General features: G+C 43.4%; 2 protein-coding genes across 3 annotated transcripts; both read right to left on the bottom strand.

The window, feature by feature from the left end:
* Positions 1-3,509: 3,509 nt before the first annotated feature.
* Positions 3,510-6,599, bottom strand: LOC111981084 (cyclic AMP-dependent transcription factor ATF-4). Of its 2 annotated transcripts, none has more exons than XM_024012223.2 (3): positions 6,310-6,599; positions 5,079-5,492; positions 3,510-4,877 (listed from the first exon to the last, which is right to left on the bottom strand). In XM_024012223.2, exons 2-3 carry the CDS (start codon positions 5,380-5,382, stop codon positions 3,901-3,903), a joined length of 1,281 nt encoding a protein of 426 aa, XP_023867991.1. In that variant the 5' UTR covers positions 5,383-5,492; positions 6,310-6,599; the 3' UTR covers positions 3,510-3,900. The 2 variants fall into 2 exon arrangements, with proteins under 2 accessions (XP_023867991.1, XP_023867992.1); XM_024012224.2 differs by having other exon boundaries at positions 3,510-4,874.
* Positions 6,600-7,302: 703 nt separating this feature from the next.
* On the bottom strand, positions 7,303-16,737 carry LOC111979920 (uncharacterized). Its single transcript, XM_024010607.2, has 11 exons — positions 16,548-16,737; positions 14,638-14,751; positions 13,350-13,523; positions 13,107-13,247; positions 12,908-13,027; positions 12,671-12,808; positions 11,048-11,257; positions 10,832-10,927; positions 10,562-10,604; positions 8,786-8,840; positions 7,303-8,637 (listed from the first exon to the last, which is right to left on the bottom strand). The coding sequence occupies exons 1-11, from the start codon at positions 16,554-16,556 to the stop codon at positions 7,896-7,898; spliced, it is 1,842 nt and encodes a 613-aa protein (XP_023866375.1). The 5' UTR covers positions 16,557-16,737; the 3' UTR covers positions 7,303-7,895.
* Between the last annotated feature and the right edge of the window lie 3,025 nt (positions 16,738-19,762).

Below are 19,762 nucleotides of genomic sequence, written 5' to 3'. Positions count from 1 at the left end.
TAGTCACCTTGAATGCATTTCAATTAACAGGTGTGCATTGTTAATTTGTGGAATGTCTTTCCTGAATGAATTTGAGCCAATCAGTTTTGTTGTGACAAGGTAGGGGTGGTATACAGAATATAGCCCTATTTGTTGAAAGACTAAGTCCATATTATGGCAAGAACAGCTCAAATAAGCGAAATGATAGTCCATTACTTTAAGACATGAAGGTCAGTCAATGTGGAAAATTTCAAGAATTTTTAAAGTTTCAAGTGCAGTCGCAAAAACCATCAAGTGCTATGATGAAACTGGCTCATGAGGACTGCCACAGGAAAGGAAGACCCAGAGTTACCGCTGCTGCAGAGGTTTAGTTCATTTGAGTTACCAGCCTTAGAAATTGCAGCCCAAATAAATGCTTCACAGAGTTTAAATAACAGACACATCTCAACATCAACTGTTCTGAGACTCTGTGAATCAGGCCTTCATGGTCAAATTTCTGCCAAAAAAACATTAAAGGACACCAATAAGAAGACACATGCTTGGGCCAAGAAACACGAGCAATGGACATTAGACTGGTGGAAATCTGTCCTTTGTCTGATGAGTCCAAATTTGAAATTTTTGGTTCCAACCGCCTTGTCTTTTGTGAGACAGAGTAGGTGACCGGATGATCTCTGCATGTGCGGTTTCCACCATGGAGGAGGTGTGACGGTGTAGGGGTGCTTGCTAGTGACACTAAGTGATTTATTTAGAATTCAAGGCACACTTAACCAGCATGGCTACCACAGCATTCTGCAGCGATATGCCATCCCATCTGGTTTGCGCTTAGTGGGACTATCATTTGTTTTTCAACAGGACAATGAACCAACACACCTCCAGGGTCTGTAAGGACTATTTGAGCAAGAAGCAGAGTGATGGAGTGCTGCATCAGATGACCTGGCCTCCACAATACCCTGACCTCAACCCAACTGAGATGACTTGGGATGAGTTGGACTGAAGAGTGAAGGAAAAGCAGCCAACAAGTGCTCAGCATATGTGGGAACTCCTTCAAAACTGTTGGAAAAGCATTCCATGTGAAGCTGGTTGAGAGAATGCCAAGAGTGTGCAAAGTTGTCATTAAGGCAAAGGGTGGCTACTTTGAAGAATCTTATGCAGCCTGCTTCCATTGATCATCCTTGAGATGTTTCTACAACTTGATTGGAGTCCACCTGTGGTAAATTCAATTGATTGGACATGATTTGGAAAGGCACACAGCTGTCTATATAAGTTGACAGTGCATGCAGAGCAAAAAAACAAGCCATGAGGTCGAATGAACTGTCCGTAGATCTTCGCGACAGGATTGAGTCAAGGTAGAGATCTGGGGAAGGGTACCAAAACATTTCTGCAGCATTGAAGGTCCCCAAGAACAGTGTCCTCAATCATTCTTAAATGGAAGAAGTTTAGAACCACCGAGACTCTTCCTAGAGCAGGCCACCTGGCCAAACTGAGCAATCGGGGGAGAAGGGCCTTGGTCAGGGAGGTGACAAAGAACCCAATGGTCACTCTGACAGAGCTCTAAAGTTCCTCTGTGGAGATGGAAGAACCTTCCAGAAGGACAACCATCTCTGCAGCTGTCCACCAATTAGGCCTTTATGGTAGAGTGGCCAGACGGAAGCCACTCCTCAGGAAAAAGCACGACAGCCCACWTGGAGTTTGCCAAAAGGCATCTAAAGCTCATCAGATCATGAGAAACAAGATTCACATTTTTGAGATGATTCTGTCTCTCTGGAGAGGCACCAGAGTGTGGAGGTGTTGATGATATTCATGGAGCCTGCTAGGCCTCTGATGGGGACCTTCTCTGTGGATCCTGCTTTGTTTTTGAGGAGGACTTGGTCCTGGAGGTCCAGTCAAATGAACAATTACCAAGTTATTAGGAATTATTCAAGGAAATAATGGACTTTTTTGAAGAGCTTATCCCACTGAACTGTGATTAAGAAAGTTGTTTTGCAATACTATCCCAAGATAATTTGTAGGTCTATATGTCCAATGTAGGTCTTCCCATATTTAAAAGATGTCTGTGAACTGAACATACAAACTTCAACTGTGTTGCTGACACCAACCGCAACTGAGGAATCAACAGAACCCAAAACTTGTGAAAGCCTACTGTCAGTCACAGGCCAAGAATGGATAGGCCAAGTTTGGTCAGTCACATGTCCATTATAGATCTCACATGAGATTCTCAAGAAAGACTGAATCGCATGACACTCCTGGAGCCAGGAGACTTCCTGCTTTGCGGAGGGGGTTATTATCCATTATTAAATTGTGCAACAAAAGGGTTGGAATTAAAAGGTTGCTTTCAGACAGACCAGTTGTAACATCAAGAGTTAGCAGGAGTTGTGGTAAATTGGATTTAATTGTCCTATAGAACTGGTTGTGATTCTCACTGCCCACAGCTTCTTTAGGGAGCTTGTGAGTGTTTTCAGAGAGACATACATTGTGCCTCAGCACTAAATGTTTGGTACAGGCCACATAGAATTTAAGGAGTTGGAACTTGGATGTACCCTGGCTCCTGTAGTATCCCACAATGAACTTGGATGTACCCTGGCTCCTATAGTATCCCACAATGAACTAAGTAAATTAACTATGTAGGTGATACGGTGCAATTTAGAACCCAGTCCTTGTTTTCTCTCTAGAAAGAAGCATCATATGCTTATTGTAATGTCTCATGTGTAGACCTTTCTGACAGGGTTGGAGTGCACACAATGGTTGTTTAACCTGACCCTTATCTGGGTAAAGGGTTTTATGTTGGGCCAGAACACGCTGTTAAATGTTCCTCCACGGAACAGGTTTTCACATGACTCAGGAGAGCACTGGAGCAGGTCAAATCTGGGCTATATCGGCCTCCCGGGTGGCGCAGTGGTCTAGGGCACTGCATCGCAGCGCTAGCTGTGCCACCAGAGACTCTGGGTTCGCGCCCAGGCTCTGTCGCAGACGGCTGCGACCGGGAGGTCCGTGGGGCGACGCACAATTGGCCTAGCGTCATCCGGGTTAGGGATATCCTTGTCTCATCGCGCTCCAGTGGCGGGCCGGGCGCAGTGCGCGCTAACCAAGGGGGGCGGGTGCACGGTGTTTCCTCCGACACATTGGTGCGGCTGGCTTCCGGGTTGGAGGCGCACTGTGTTAAGAAGCAGTGCGGCTTGGTWGGGTTGTGCTTCGGAGGACGCATGACTTTCGACCTTCGTCTCTCCCGAGCCCGTACGGGAGTTGTAGCGATGAGACAAGATAGTAATTACTAGCGATTGGATACCACGAAAATTGGGGAGAAAAGGGGGTAAACTTTAAAAATAATCTGGGCTATATTTAAACAACTTGCCTCCACACTTATGAACACAAACATTCACACCTGTATTAGCCAAATGACAAGGCAGGCCAAGGGCCCTATTTTGAAACGACTATATGGAAATGTCAAAATTGGTCCCAATAATATACTTTATCATGAACACTGTATATTCCCATTCCCAGCTTGTTTGCTAAATGAAAAGCACAAAACCAAATGGATTTGAATTTTTAATAGATAAAAAAAAGGAATTAGATATGATTCAGACTACAGTAAAAGTACATATGAATAAGAGCCTTCAAAGCCTATTTAAGACATGCATCTACAACAATAGACACGTCTATTGATAATAAACGATGACAAAGACAACAAAAGATCCGACTAATTACATAAGTCAATATACTGTTTCTGTCTGGAAAATACTTAAGGTTTTCATACAAGAGATCAGCGACTACATCAAACTCAAGCTACAAGATCAATAGTCTCACTCTTAAAGGAAGAGACAGGCAGGAAGGTCAAATGTCAATAGAACTTGGGCTTTGGGAGTCTCAATACAATACACGCATTTAAAAAGCATATAGATTTTAGATAGTGGGATACTTGGTGGGTTACACAATACAGTTAGAGGTCACAAGGCCCTTCTTGCTCTTCGCTTGGCGCACCTCCTCCATGAGCTCCTTGAGATACTGGATCTCATTGGCGATGGAGTCCGCTTTCTCCGCAAGCTTGTGGTTCCTTTGCTCGAGCTCGTCGCACTCCGCGCTCAAGGCCTCCTGCTCAGTCTTCTTTTTCTGGCGGTAGCGCGTGGCCGCCGTCTTGTTCTGCGCCATCTTCTTGAGCTTCTTCTCCTTCGGGGGTCCTCCAGTGGAGGACTTCATTTCCCCACTCGATGTGGTGGTGGTGGGCTGGTCTGGATGTTGTGGCCTAGACTTGGGGGTTGTTGGGTACGGTTTGCTCTCGTTTTGGAAACTTGACTGAGTTGTGGCGATGGAGGGCTGGTTGAGCTGACCAGAGGAGCTGAAGCTGCTGTCACTGTCAGAGAGGATCTCTGGGATGGTGATAGTGGTGGTTGTCACGCCGACCTCCTGTTTAGGGGCCAGGAGGACGACGATGCGGGTCGGGGAGAGAGACAGCACAATGCTGGGGACCGGCTGGGGAACCTCCAGGTGAAGCGGCTTCTCGCTGACACTCGCGGAGACATACACCTCACTGCCCAACTCTAAGGTGAAGGTGGGTGATGGAGGAGGAGAGGGAGCTGGGGACTGGGGCTCCGACTTGATCTCCAGCTCCTCCTGGGCATCAGGGACACAGGGGGGAGGTGAATGAAACACCTCCTGAGGGTCTTCCTGGGGCTGTGACACGGTCGGGGGGAGAAGTGGATCAGTGGTGGTGGGGAGGTCCGTGGGAGTAGGGAGAGTGGGGAGGGGGAGTAAGTCCAGCTCCATGGAACACTCTAAGGAAGTGATGAGGTCTTCAGGGGAGCTGGGGGAACRGTCTGGGCTGCAGGAACCAATAAAGGAGTCCAGATCAAACTCACTCAGGTCTACCCTCTCGGCCATCCAGTCCATGCCAGAAAAGGCATCTTCTGTGGAGGACAAAGAGAGGGTTAATCAGCTGCTCAATAGCTAAAGTAATATACTGGAATTAAAATTTGTGATAAGTCATTACCTTTTCTATACGGCAAAAAACAGATAATGGGAATAAAATATAAATTGCTATGGATTTCTACACACTGTTGACCAGTATGAACATACGTGTGGAGGACTTAGGATGTTGTGGTCCTCACCTTTCCCATCATCTGCACCAATGTGATGGGTGTGGCCTAGCTGGTCAGCAGATAGCCAAGGGAAGGACAGCAAGTCTGCCCCAGCCTTCTCTTCCTGGAGGAGCAGTGACGGCGGAGTGGGAGGAGGGGATAGAAGGAGAAGTGGAGAAGAGGAAGATGACGAGAGGGGTGAAGCCCCCCCCTCTATCGAGGTAACTTCATCTTGGTGGCGCAGCGACCCCATGGGGTCAGCCATGAGAGAGGAAGGCCCCCAGAGTAGGGCCTCCATATCGTCCAGGCCAAACTGTGAACTCATCATGGTCATAGCTCTGTTGTTCAGTCACTAGGATCTGAGACGGTAGGTACGGCAGTAAGAGGTTGAGCGATTCTTTTATGCTGTCAACTACAGCAGTGCTGAGGGTTTCCACAAGGGACCTGGGAAAGAGACAGGATTAGACATGGTGAGCATGTAAATGTAAACAGTAGCTCATAATGTAGGCAAATTATCTTTTTCTCCTTTGTTGTTTTTTTTATATTATGTCATGGTCGGCAGTGTTATGTTGTGTAATGTAATATTTGGCTGCACATTTTGAATTGGGTGGGAAAAACATTAAGTCTGAACTTATGTTTATATATGTAATGCGTTGTGCACAACACTGCCCCTACAATTTTACAACGCTGGCACTGAATACCCTCCCTGCCTTTGTCTTGTGACTCGCAAACGCGCCAAATGAGGTCAGTTTCCACAGCAACCATCGTCAGAATGGAAGTGTGTCTAGCGAATGAGATGGCTGCTTCCGCCTCCCTAACCAACAGCCACACTTGTGTACACCCTCCCGCCTTAAACACTGATTATATCGCCATTTTGTCCCCCCAAAAAAATCACGAACCATTTTGTTTGCCACGTTGGGATTATAGGAAAATTCCATAAAATCGTACCACCTATTTTTAAACAATTGGTGACAATGTCTAGCGCTGTAATTATGAAACAACTCACTGACCCTTTTGCCCGAAAGAAATACAATGTAACATTCTCTGATCTGACTCGTGACGTTTGTATCCAATGTCATTCCAAGGATTTGTCTGGCGACCTTACGGCAAGTTATAACGTTACTATATGTATTTAYAAAATACTTCGCTACACAACAGAAGCAGGCTAATAGCTTCACAAATTGAGGTTAGAGSTCATTGACGTCATTGGGCTGTTAGCCTGCAAATTGCTTACAAATAAAATCCTTAAATATATACTTACGTCATTTTGACAAATATGAAGTTGAAGCAGTGCACTGYGTTGATGCACTGTTGGATTTGCTGCTGCTAGGACCGCCGCAAGCCGTTAAACTGCCATTTCGCTCAAGAGAGCGGTGTCACTTAAATGTTGATATTGTTGGGCGCTGGTAGAAAATGGCGCATTTTGAGAGCGCGACGTAATATACAACTCCCAAAAGACCAATGATTTATATATACACACTAGAAGACTTATAGGAGTCGCTGTGTTGAAGCCTCCGTGCCTCCATCGTGGTACCCCCGCCATTGTAAAACATATTTTGGAACTTATAGAAAAGTATTTATTAATGTCCACATTCATTTTTGTCACGTTTATTCTATTACAGACACCTTAATGCATACTTTTAAATTATATTATGTGAGATAAACATACAAATAAAAAGTGAAAAATACATAACATTTTCCTTAGTCACATTTTTAGAGGTTACTAATGTTACTGTCCCCAACTACAGCAAAGAAATACTTAAATATATGTAATTTTGTCCTTGAAACATTTAATTGAAATAGAATTCCATTCAGTCCTATGGCMGACTGAGCCTACTGGTGATTACCAATATGGCCGACCGGTGGCTTCAAAGCCTCTAAATGGCCACTACATAGCATAAACAGTCAAGGGTTTATATACATCGTTGATGTAGACCTAGGATATCCTTCCACAGGTCCTCGCTAGCTTCTATAACCAGTCATAAACCCCACCCATTTCTACAAATTATCTTCTTAAAATGTGATATTAAACCTACCCTAACCACACTGCTAACCTTATGCCTAACCCCTAAATTTGAATTAAGACCAAAATCWATTTTTGTTTGCCAATTTTGACTTGGTGGCTGTGGAATCTGACTTTGTGGCTATAGAAGCTAGTGGGAACCGTATCATTCGGCACATTGGGGGTTAACAGGGGCCAGTTTTAGAAATCATCCTGTGATGTCTTAAACTAATCACATTTATGTGAGCCAACAACTTTTCAATAAAGTTTATTGCACGTCATTTTTAGTATTCAGATAATTCACAAATAGGATATAGATAAAATGTCCCATGGATATTCTCAGCAGTACACACTGCATAATAAAACATTTCACATTCACACTCGTACATTTTAAATAGTTTATTTGAATCCACAAATCGCATGACAGTCGASAGGATTAAAACATTTCAAAGTTCATGGATATATGGAGACTTATGGATAAAGAAAGCACCTTCTTCTCCATACAGCAAAGCTGCCCAAAACAGCTGACACAGAGCAGTACCGCTGCTTTGCCTTTGTCCTATGCAGGCCTGCAATCTGAAAGCCACGTACTGTCAGCCTATGTACATGGCTGAGACTCCCAAATATTAGCACTGCAAGTTTGCACTGATAACCAAGGCTGTTCACAGGGGGTGAAATTTCAGCAACTTGTCAGCAAAGGCTGGCTTCATGTAGGCTTCAATAGGGCAACCCACTTCAAAAATGAGCACCTCCCTACGGCCCCCCCCCCCCAAAAAAAACTATATCTTGCATGTGTCCAAAACATTGCCAGACCTTTACTGCATTAACGACGGAACACACACACCTCAAAATCTACTGGCTGCTAGAAAGAAAGTCTGCCACACTTGGTGCAGTTCATTGAGCTCCTCCTGTAGCTCCTGGGTCACACCACGGATCCTGGTGGCAAACTTAGTCTCAGAGCCCTTTTTCAGCCTCTGGCCATCCTTGTCGGTATAATGCAGGTCCATGTCTCTGGCAAATCCTTGCAGGATCATCTCAGACTTCATGCCCAACTGTTGGGACTTATTACACCCAGGATGCACTGCCTCCGCCACCCTGGCTATCCGCAGGGCCTCGGGATCAGCATGCTGGAGCCTGTGGAAGTTATACCGCCTCAGCTCCGCCATCCCACTGTGGATGAAGCAAAGACACAACTCCACGTCTGCTATCTCAGCTTTGTACTTCTGCACCACCTCCTGCAGCCTCTTTCTGTCCACAGAGTTGATTTGGTTGTTGTCCATGGCCGCTTTGATGCCCATCCCAGTACCCGAAGCCACCATGCCCGCCCCAATTGCCGTGCCTATGAGGGAGACACCCATGGTTATGGGGGCGAGGGCAATGCCCACAATGGCCACCACCCCTCCAATTGCYCCCGTGGTGCCCCCTGCGATGCTCATGGTTTTGGTTTTCTTCTGCACTTTGTCCAGCTTCTCGGCAAGGTCGTTGAGCTCTGTGATGTGGCCTCGCAGGGTATCGTTATGCTTCATTAGCAGGCAGTTGAACAGACGGAGGCCATTTTTCACATAGAGGCACCTCTGGCTGAACTCCCTGGTGGGATGGATTTCAAAATATGGATTTAATAAAAGACGTGCTGATTAAATGGTATGCCTACCTGTATTAGATGTAAGATCAAACCTCTATCCTTGAAATGGTGTATTAACCACATGGGTACAGTAAGAGTTTAGTCTGGCCTCACCTGGTTTCATCCTCTAGACTGAGGCCATGAAATGAAGGAGGCATGTTTTCCCAGCCTGAAAGAGAAACACATACACAATTACAAACCAAATGTATTATCCCTCAGTAATAAATGGTCATCTTATTGAATCATAGACAGCTGAGAACAGTACAACAATTACAGAAGAACAGTTGCATGTTCTTTCATCCTTAAAAATGAATTAAATACAATGTAATGTATTATAAAATAATACGAAATACAGTACCAGTCAAAAGTTAGGACACAACTACTCATTCCAGGGATTTTCTTTATTTGTACTATTTTCTTCATTGTAAAATAATAGTGAAGACATCACAACTATGAAATAACACATATGGAATACTGTAGTAACAAAAAAAGTGTTAAACAAATCATAATATATTTTAGATATCAAAGTAGTCACTCTTTTCTTTGATTACAGCTTTGCACACTCTTGGCATTCTCTCAACCAGCTCCACCTGGAATGCTTTTCCAACAGTCTTTTCCTAGCGACTATGCTTCTACATTTGCATTGCTTTCTGTTTCGGGTTTTAGGCTGGATTRCTGTATAGCACTTTGACATCTGCTGATGTAAAAAGGGCTTTATAAATACATRAMATTTATTGAAGGAGTTCCCATATATGCTGAGCACTTGTTGGCTGCTTTTCCTTCCCTCTGCGGTCCAACTCATCCCAAACCATCTCAATTGGGTTGAGGTCAGGGTGATTGRGGAGGCCAGTTAATCTGATCCAGCACTCCATCACTCTCCTTCTTGCTCAAATTGCCCTTACACCTAGAGGTATGTTYGGTCATTGTCCTGTTGAAAAACAAATGATAGTCCCACTAAGCGCAAACCAGATGGTATGGCGTATCGCTGCTGAATGCTGTGGTAGCCATGCTGCTTAAGTGTGCCTTGAATTTTAAATAAATCACTGACAGTGTCACCAGCAAAGCACCCCCACACCATCACACCTCCTCCTGCATGCTTCATGGTGGGAACCACACATACGGAGATCATCCATTCACCTACTCTGCGTCTCACAAAGACACGGCGGTTGGAACCAAAAATCTCAAATTGGGACTCATCAGACCAAAGGACAGATTTCCACCAGTCTAATGTGTTTCTTGGCCCAAGCAAGTCTCTTATTATTGGTGTCTGTTAGTAGTGGTTTCTTTGCAGAAATTTGACCACGAAGGCCTGATTCACGCATTCTCCTCTGAACAGTTGATGTTGAGATGTGTCTGTTATTTAAACTCTGTAAAGCATTTATTTGGGCTGCAATTTCTGAGGCTGGTAACTCTWATGAACTTATCCTCTGCAGCAGTGGTAACTCTGGGTCTTCCTTTCCTGCGGCGGTCCTCATGAGAGCCAGTTTCATCATAGCGCCTGATGGTTTTGTGACTGCACTTGAAGAAACTTTAAAAGTTCTTGACATTTTCCAAATTGACTGACCTTCATGTCTTAAAGTAATGGTGGACTGTCATTTCTCTTWGCTTATTTGAGCTGTTCTTGCCATAATGCCTGAATTGCCTAGTTAAATAAAAAATACATGTCAAACGGTGGCTACTTTGAAGAATCTCAAATATATTATATTTTGATTTGTTTAACACTTTTTTGGTTACTACATGATTCCGTATGTGTTATTTCATAGTTTTGCTGTCTTCACTATTTTTCTACAATGCAGAAAATAGTAAAAGTAAAGAGAAGCCCTCGAATGAGRAGMTGTCTCCTAACTTTTGACTGGTACTGTACATCTGTCGCAATAATGTTTAACTCACATCCCACTGTCTTCATCCACCTCATTAGATTTTCAAATTCCTGCTGAAAAACAAAAATAGGTACAAATAGGTTTTTAGGTCAAATTGAATTGATGGATAATCTAATAATGCAGGTGAACAGCAACAGAAATAGGGAAAAACTCATGTGAAGCCTGGCTCTGGCTTAGACACTGAGAATAGGACGTACTACATACATTGGTACAAAAGAAGGATACAAAATTCCCCCAATCATTACAATGCAAATCAATCATTTTAGACTTCACTCTGTACCTCTGCTTCCTTATTGAATTGATAGTTCTGATAACGTTGACCAGGTTGGAACTGTGGTGCTGCCTGTGTTTTGTAGACGCTGCTAGATGGGTTGAACTGAAATAACAGAGATACAAAAACCATTGCTAATTATTTTTATTGAATACAATGTAGGTAGGATTATATCCACTTATTGTCAGGTACGGTGTGGCACGTGAGTGTGTGTGTGTGTCTCACCTGGAATGTGTTCTCATCAGGCAGTACTTCTAGATAAGATAATTGGTCCTGAACCTCGCTGACCTCGCTGTAGTCTGACTCTGAGTGGAAGATGGTGGTAGGTRGATACGACAGGGATGATTTATTTACAGGTGGTGGTGGGGGGGTGAACGAGGGTGGGGGCGGGAGTTGAGGACGAGCAGGCAGAGATCCTCCTTTTGTGTTGGTGGGCTATGGAATGAATTTAGTTTTGTTTTACAGACACAAGCAACTCTATTGCTGCAACTTCATCATAGTATCATAGCCTTCCCTTARGGAAAAACCACATGATTTCACATGTGGAAGATCTCCTTTGTGTGAAAACCAAAATTAGTCATTATGATACACACCCAGTGATTTTCAACTTACTTCTTTGACACACYTTGTGTATGTTGATTTATATTTTAGTCATTTAGCAGTCACTTTTATGCAGAATAACTTACAGTAGTGAGTGCATCCATTTTCGTATTTTTCTGTAATTATTATRCAGCATGTCCTRCCCTGGGATTTGAACTCACAACCTCTTGGTTCACGGCATTCCGATCTTTCTGCTACTCCACGTKMGTGTCAATAACTGATTTCACCTGCWTTACTATATTTTGGATTTCAAAGTAAATCTCAGCTTTGTATAATACACTCAATATAAACTATTATATTTAGCATAGTGATTCCGGAGTAACATTAAACACAATAATATGCCCCACGAACATTAGTAAAACCTCAAATTGTTGAGAGAAATAAATGTAATCAATGATGAAACAATAGTCAGATTAACTAAAATAGCAGGTCAAATGGCACTCTTTTGCTAAGTGCAGAGACTTATTATGAGTAATTCATGTGAGGGGCAATGTTACAGATATTATGGTGCAGCAGAAAGATCAGCGCACCTCAAATCCAGAGGTTGTGAGTTCAAATCCCAGGTGGGGTTATGTTTCAGCTGAACAGCGTACCACTTACTTTAAAACCACCGTGTCATTACTTTATTATAATGGTTTGGGACCGTTTGGGGCCATCTGGGATCATCATGACATCCTGACGACTGGTAAAACAAATGTCTTGAGAACATCTTACAAACATCCTAACATGGTCCTCACCCTCACGGAAAAACGATCTGAATTCTACGTGTTTAAGTTAAGTTAATGTGACAACATGTAAAGCAACATGTAATAACATGAAACTAAACACGTGACAACATGTGTAAACGTGGTCTCGTGAAATGTTCCAAAAACATGTTTGCAAATGATTTCACAGTTGAAATTTCACTTGCATATGATTTCACTTATGAAATGTCACAGGTGAAGTGTTCCAAAAACACATGTTGTTCTTGTTCACATGTGAAAACAAATCAACAAGAGACAAGCACATTTCATAACCATAAGGGCACATTTTGAGTTTCAGGAAGGAACATAAATAGAGATTTCACACATTTCATTGTGAACACTTCTCTGTCACACACGTACAGTATCTGTTTCACCTCAGATGAAAGCAATGAAAGCATATCACAGTAAATAAATGTTGTACTATATCCTTTGCACTGCACCATGTGTGTATGTGTTTGTGCTTCTGTCAGCACCAGCTGGAGACAGGGACATGTACTGCTCTCACCTGCAGCAGGGGTTGGAGTTGTGTGGTCGTTGTTTCAAACCCTGAGGGGGAACGGGACAGGGTGTGGGAGGGGGGCCCTCCTGGCCGTGGTGGGGGCCGTGAAGGGTGAGGCGACCTCTTATTGTCTGTGTTTGAGGGCTATTGAACATGAAAAACCCCCAGAGGCGATGTTAGTTGTGAATTGATATAAGGGCCTAAAAAGTTACTTGAGTGATGCTAATAATGAGTGGTGCTTACCCTCGGACTCTGGGATCTATTGACGTCATAGCCCCCATACAAAGACATGGTTTCAGATTTGGGTCGAGCTGAGGGTCGAACAGGGCGAGGGGACTGACTGTGCTTTCGTTCTATGGATTCCTATACCAATACATAGGAAGCAAAGATATCTTATTGACAGTTTTCTTCTTTGCAATGAATATGAAGTACTCTCTCTCACCTGAGGTTGTAATAGGTGCATTTCAGGTAGAGTCCTCTCATACTCTGAAGAGGAGCGGGACATCATGGGGGACCGAGGGGGTCTCACAGGCCATGGGAGAGGAGGAGGGGAGGGCTTATTTTTGCCATACACGTCTAAGGCCTGTGTTAAACCAAGAGAAGAGTAGTGGATTGATTTGTTTTATTCAACCTATCTTACTGTATACACTATATACTGGCTTATTCAGTGGTCCTSTTGGTTTACCTTCTSAGTCATTCCAAGTTTAGATCTATCAACAGTGTTATAGTCCCTGCTTGCAGTTGGAGAGGGGCTCAGAAGAGTGCCATAGGTCTTGGGAGGAACTGGAGGGCGGCGAACAGGACGGGGGCTCAAACCGGGGCTCTGATAGTCCGTTAGGGAGCCAGTCTGATTGGAGGTCTGTCAAAACAGTTAATCAATCATTTAGCAACAATAATTGGAACATTAACTGCGAAACACAGTGAAACACAGCCAGACTAGAAAGGGTAGAATGAGAGGGGAAAAATAAGAAGAGGTCCCCGGGCCGCTGCACAGCAGTGCGTGCATCTCCTATGCTGGTTCTGACAGGAAAACGGATGAGAAGAACCTAGATGTAATGAAACACAAGAGAAGAGAGAGTGTTGTTGACTCAGCTGGGTATCCATCACATTGCCATAGCTGGGGGAGAGGCCTCTTGTCCAGGGGCTCTGAGTGGGACATACACCGGGGTAATGCCGGCTGAGTCTTGATTTTGTACACAGATTGGCTTCTTCCTGTTAGACTTGGCTGAGATACAAATCACAAAGTCACAATTATGTGCAGTTAAACGGTATATAGACTGTTGTGGTGTCATAGAGCGTTGGGCCAGTAACTGAAAGGTTGCTGGTTTGAATACCTAAAGGTAWAACAACATTTTTTTAAATCCGTAGTACTGCCCTTAACTCTAATTGCTGCAGGGGCTTTGTACAATGGTGACCCTACTCCCTGCGGGTGTCTCAGAGGAAGTTGGGACATGCAACAAAAAAGTTTAAACATTTCCATCACGTACTTTTGTGTAACAGGACAAATATAAGCACCCCCCAAAAAGTATTATTATTATTATATGAATAATAAGTACTTTACTGTTATAGCGAATTAGGATGAATGAAATGATAATGTAGCTATTGTGACCAACCAGAGTTTTGAAACCCAGGTCTCCTGCATACAACAGTATAAGGTGCATTTCTTCATGTCTTTGAATCATACCTTTGTAATGCTATCATAGCAATTGAGCCTGGGGAAAAGGTTAGTGCTGTGCTGTATTTGATCTCACTTGGCTACTGCTCACCTGGGGCTCTGACATCTGAGGCCGCAGGTCACTAGCAGTCACAAAGTTTGGCCGAAAGGGAGATTGGCTTCTTGACCTTGCAGCCCCTGGTGTCTGGCTATTCCCAGGGCCCTACATTGTCCGTATAATTCTATCAAACGCAATTCAAAAATGTAACACTGTCTCAAAGAAGCATTTGAAAAACATTCCTTCTGGCATCATCCTTACCGTTGATGCGTTTTCCTCTTGGTTGTCTGAATCCTCCTGTAAGGATGGGAGGTCATAGGACCCGAGGACCGTGGATGACTTCACCAAGAATGACTTCCTGGGGGGTATAGGAGGCTGGGGGCAGAATGATGGGAAACCACAACATCAAATCACTGCAAACTCTCGCTTGTCTTTTTACAGGACAAATCTTCAGTGAGAGCTTTGCTTTGAAATGTTGCACTTTCCCCCTGATATCAAGTCTACTGTGTGAGGAACATCCAAGACTCATAAATACAAGATACATCTAACTATGAGCAATGACAAATACCTTTAGCCATAGTGTTGGGTTAAGGCTTTAGTTTCACACTGAAAGTTGGCGCTGTTTTAATGATGACACAACAGCCAACCAATGAATAGGATATCCGACCATATCATTTTCGCAACATTCCTTTTTGGAAATGGTAGGGCGATATATTTTTATTGTTGGCAGATAGTTTTTCGAGAGTAACTGGGGGCTGTTTTCCTGGCTGACCCACATTAAGCCTACTCATGGACTAAGAAGGATATTAAAAGCAAGTTCTATGGGTCTGGGAAACCGGCCCTGAGAGTTCCTGTCTCTCAAAAGCACTTGACTTTGGCCATCTCCACTGTCAGACTATCAGTAACATGACACCCAAAACAAATCTTGCTAAACATTTACAGTATGTTACTGTGTCACGTTCCTGACCTGTTTTCTCTTGTTTTGTATTTATTTAGTATGGTCAGGGCGTGAGTTGGGTGGGTTGTCTATGTGTTGTTTTCTATGTTGGGGTTTTGTGTGTTCGGCCTGGTATGATTCTCAATCAGAGGCAGCTGTCAATCGTTGTCCCTGATTGAGAATCATACTTAGGCAGCCGGGGTTTCACGTGGGTGTTTGTATTTCGTGTCAGTGTTCGTGCCACACGGGACTGTCTTTCGGTTTGATTCGCTTTTGTTATTTTGTTTCGTGTAGTGTTCAGTTTATTGTTAATAAATCATGGAAATCAGCCGTTACATACTGACTGGTCTTTCAGATAGAAAGATTGTTTGTTTTCTATAACTAACCTCTACTGTCTCTCTGACTGCATATTATGTTGAAAAGCCTGGTTTTAAAGTGCAAATTGTCAAATATGTCAAAGCCATTAAATTGCTTTGACATGTGCTAAGTTCAGATAATGAATATATCTGTCACGCCCTGAGCGTAGAGATCTTTTTATTCTCTATGTTTGGTTGGTCAGGGTGTGACTCGGGTGGGAAACTCTATGTTCTTTATTTCTATGTTTTGGGCGGGTATGGTTCTCAATCAGGGACAGCTGTCTATCGTTGTCTCTGATTGGGAATCATACTTAGGCAGCCTGTTTTGCCACCTTAGTTTGTGGGATGTTTTTTTTGTACAGTTCTGTGTAGCCTACCGAATGTGACGTTCAGGTTTCCTTCTGTTGTTTTTAGGTGTTCATTTTTAATAAAGACAAAATGTACGCCTACCACGCTGCACCTTGGTCCGATCATTTCGACGAGCGTAACAATATTACTGGTTTGACTGGTTTCTTTCTTTCGCCTTCACGGGACTATCCTCTTCTTTTGTGTCTATGGCATTTCGATTATGCAACTCTGTACGTCAGAGGTATTTTGGGACTGCATGTTTTGGCTGTACATGAGGTTGGCATATTGTAGTGGCTTACGTCTTCATAATCAAACCATTTTACATGATTTTACAATCCTTTTATTGTTTCATTAGATTTTAATTTCATATCCTCTAAAAGCCACTGTTATTTACAAGGCCAGAGAAAATGGTCACTCTGGTTAGGGTTATGTTATGGATTGCACCCTCAATTAGATGTATCCTTAATGCTAATTTGTATGTTGCCCCATTAAAACAGAATGTTTTCCCCAAAGTCAATGTAGGACCTTACCGTTGTCATGCTTTCAGCCTCGTCTCACCTTCAGTCTTTCCCTCTCTTTGAGTCTCTCCCCTTACACTTCTCTCTCATGCATGTTCATGCTCTTTCACCTGTTGTGACATGGATGATAATGATGTCTGTGCCTCTGTCTCTGTCACCTATGCCTTTGTGATGTCAAATAGGTGTGCTCTCACTGCTGCTTGGGAACAGAAAACACATGAATCTCTTTGCACCATTTCTCTCAGACAGACTTTTCTTTGACCCAAATGGCTCCCTATTTGGTGCACTACTCTGGTCAAAAGTAGTGCACCATATAGGGGAAAGTGTGCCATTTGGGATGCATCCTGTTTCTCCTCAGATAATAATTTCCTCATTCCTCTTTAGCCCTTCCCCTGTGTATTCCCCCTCTTATGACTCTGCAGTCTTTGGGTGTGTACTGTGTCCCATATGGCACCCTATTTCTCATAGGGCTCTGGTCAAAAGTAGTGCACTATATAGGGAATGGCGTGCCATTTGCCCTTGTATGACCTTACTCACTGTTACCCATGTGCACCTTTGTTAACCTCTGTTTTTAGCCATCCTCCTAGAAATGCATCACAATGATCTGCAGAAAGTGTGCTTGACCTTGCATTTCAACCGTATCAGCAGGGCCTCACAAACAATGTGGCTGCATACAATCCTTCTCTTTGAATGCACCCAATAGCCTGTGGCTGCCCTCTCTTTGTGTCTGATACGCATAACAGATAAACACAAGAAACAGATACCCACAGGTTAAATAAACAGTATGAACATGAAGTTTGATTGATAAAGATGGAGAGTTCAGGTTCAGTTCGTTGCGTGCCAACAATGTGTTTGTTAGCTTGTTTGTCTGTGCACAAATGTACCCCCCCCCCCCCATAAAGACCATACATCATATGCTATGGTCATTTTCATAGAGTATGCAATGTAAGTGCAAACATTTAGCATGCATGGAAAAGGTATATTGTAAATCAAGCATTTCCTTCRCCATCCACATTCCCTTGTATGCATCCTCCACATGTGCCGTTGATCTAGCTCATCATTTACAATAMGAACTGTGAATGGGAGTTTGAAGTGTCCTCACCTGTCTATGTCTTTTATTTTGTACTCCATAACTTGATTGCTAAGGTCAATTTAAGATGCCAGGCTTGAAAATCCGTTGTGACTCACTATCCAAACCAGATGCAACTGGTTTCAAGTGGCCAAGAGACGTCTTCTTCGGTGAGGTTTAATGGCGGTTGGCATCCAATATATGTTGCATTACCGCCACCAACTAGACTGGGGTATATATCCATCATACTTTGATACAAAATGTGAAAAAGGGACTAACCATACACTCATTTAAAACCCACTACCCCATTCCACTATTTAACCCTACGGCCTGGGAGGACAGAACACCACCACTCAACACACCCTGTAAATCTTCTGAAGTCACATTTTGTACACCCAAGCACTTCTCTGCTACTGCGACCACTACACTACACACTCCTCTGTCCCATGCCCTCCTGCACACTTCCCACATCTTGGAATCTCCCTCCTACACACTACTGCAACAGGACCATAAACATGGCACCTGAAACACTGCAGTGGGTTCGACACAAAAGCTCTAACAGGATAACTGATATATCCTATCATGACTTTGTCAGGTAAAGACTGACTCAAAACTCAAAAGGCCTGACAGTGACTCCTCTGTTTCACCATGCTCACCACCAGGTCTGCGTCGCACCAAATGGTGGGCGTCACACACACAGGGAATCTTCAACTTCAATTGCTCCAGCGCTGCACTTAACGCCACCCCAGAGATCACTCTTTTCACTGGCACTCTGTTCCTAAAAAGCAAAGCAAGAAACAGACTTGACCCAATTTAGGTGACATGGAGCGCCAGCTCCTTCTGGGCAGAAGAAACACAAACAAATATCACAAGTATTTACCCTCACTGATTCAGCTGCACCCAACTCCTTACCCACCCATTCTGAAACAATAAATGGATCTGCCAAAAGGCAAGAATCCATAAAAAAAGAAAATGTGACTCCTATTGGACCAGATTCTTCTTTATCATGTCCATCAATGCAAGGCTCAGACTTAGAGCTCTTCGACACACTTTCCATCTCCATTAATTCGCCCTCATTCATTTCCAGGACTAGGTTTGGGGTACTTCTTACTCTATACTTGCCACCAGTCTTCTTTGACACCTCATCTCTCTTTTTATCCCCATCTTCATCAAATTCAAACTCAACCTCTTCCAACACCTTCTTTTTCCTCTTCCATTCCACACATTCAAAACAGAAGGATGTGTCCCCCAGCTTAGTTAGTCAGAGCATCCCCACACTCATGACAGAAGTTCCTGAGGTTCCCCCATTGTGTCTGCAGCCTTTTCCCAGTTGCTCAACACCGACTGACCTGACCCCGTTCTATCCTCTCAGACACCTGCAAGTAAGAACTTCCCAAGAGACATCATGTGATCTCCTACTGCTATCTAGTGAACAAACTGAGAATCAGACAGCGGATGTATTTGCATCAATGGATACAATGCATTCGGAAAGTATTCAGACGCCTTTTTCCACAGTTTGTTACGTTACAGCCTCATTCTAAAATATATATTTTTAAATGTCTCATCAGTCTACACACAATACCCCATAATGACAGTGAAAACAGGTTTTTATAAATTTTTGCAAATMTATAAAAAATTAGAAACCACAATATTTTTTTAACATAAGTATTCAGACCCTTTGCTATGAGAATCGAAATTATTGAGCTCAGGTGCATCCTGTTGCCATTGATCATCCTTGAGATGTTTCTACAACTTGATTGGAGTCCACCTGTTGTAAATTCAATTGATTGGACATGATTTGGAAAGGCACACACCTGTCAATACAAGATCCRACAGTTGACAGTGCATGTCAGAGCAAAAACCAAGCCATGAGGTCTAAGGAATTGTCCGTAGATATCCGAGACAGGATTGTGTCAAGGCACAGATCTGGGGAAGTYTACCAACAAAAGTCTGCAGCATTGAAGGTCCCCAAGAACACAGTGGCCTCCATCATTCTTAAATGGAAGAAGTTTGGAACTGTCACGATCGTTGTTAGAAATGGACCAAGGCGCAGCGTGCGTAGAGTTCCACATGTTTTAATAAATGAAACTCACCAAAACAAATACAGAAACAAACYAAACGTGAAGTAATGGTSTGCTCACAGGCACTACACAAAAAC

This window comes from Salvelinus sp. IW2-2015, linkage group LG20, assembly GCF_002910315.2.
Source record: "Salvelinus sp. IW2-2015 linkage group LG20, ASM291031v2, whole genome shotgun sequence".
NCBI lineage: Eukaryota > Metazoa > Chordata > Actinopteri > Salmoniformes > Salmonidae > Salvelinus > Salvelinus sp. IW2-2015.
This window is presented reverse-complemented; position numbering and strand designations above follow the sequence as displayed.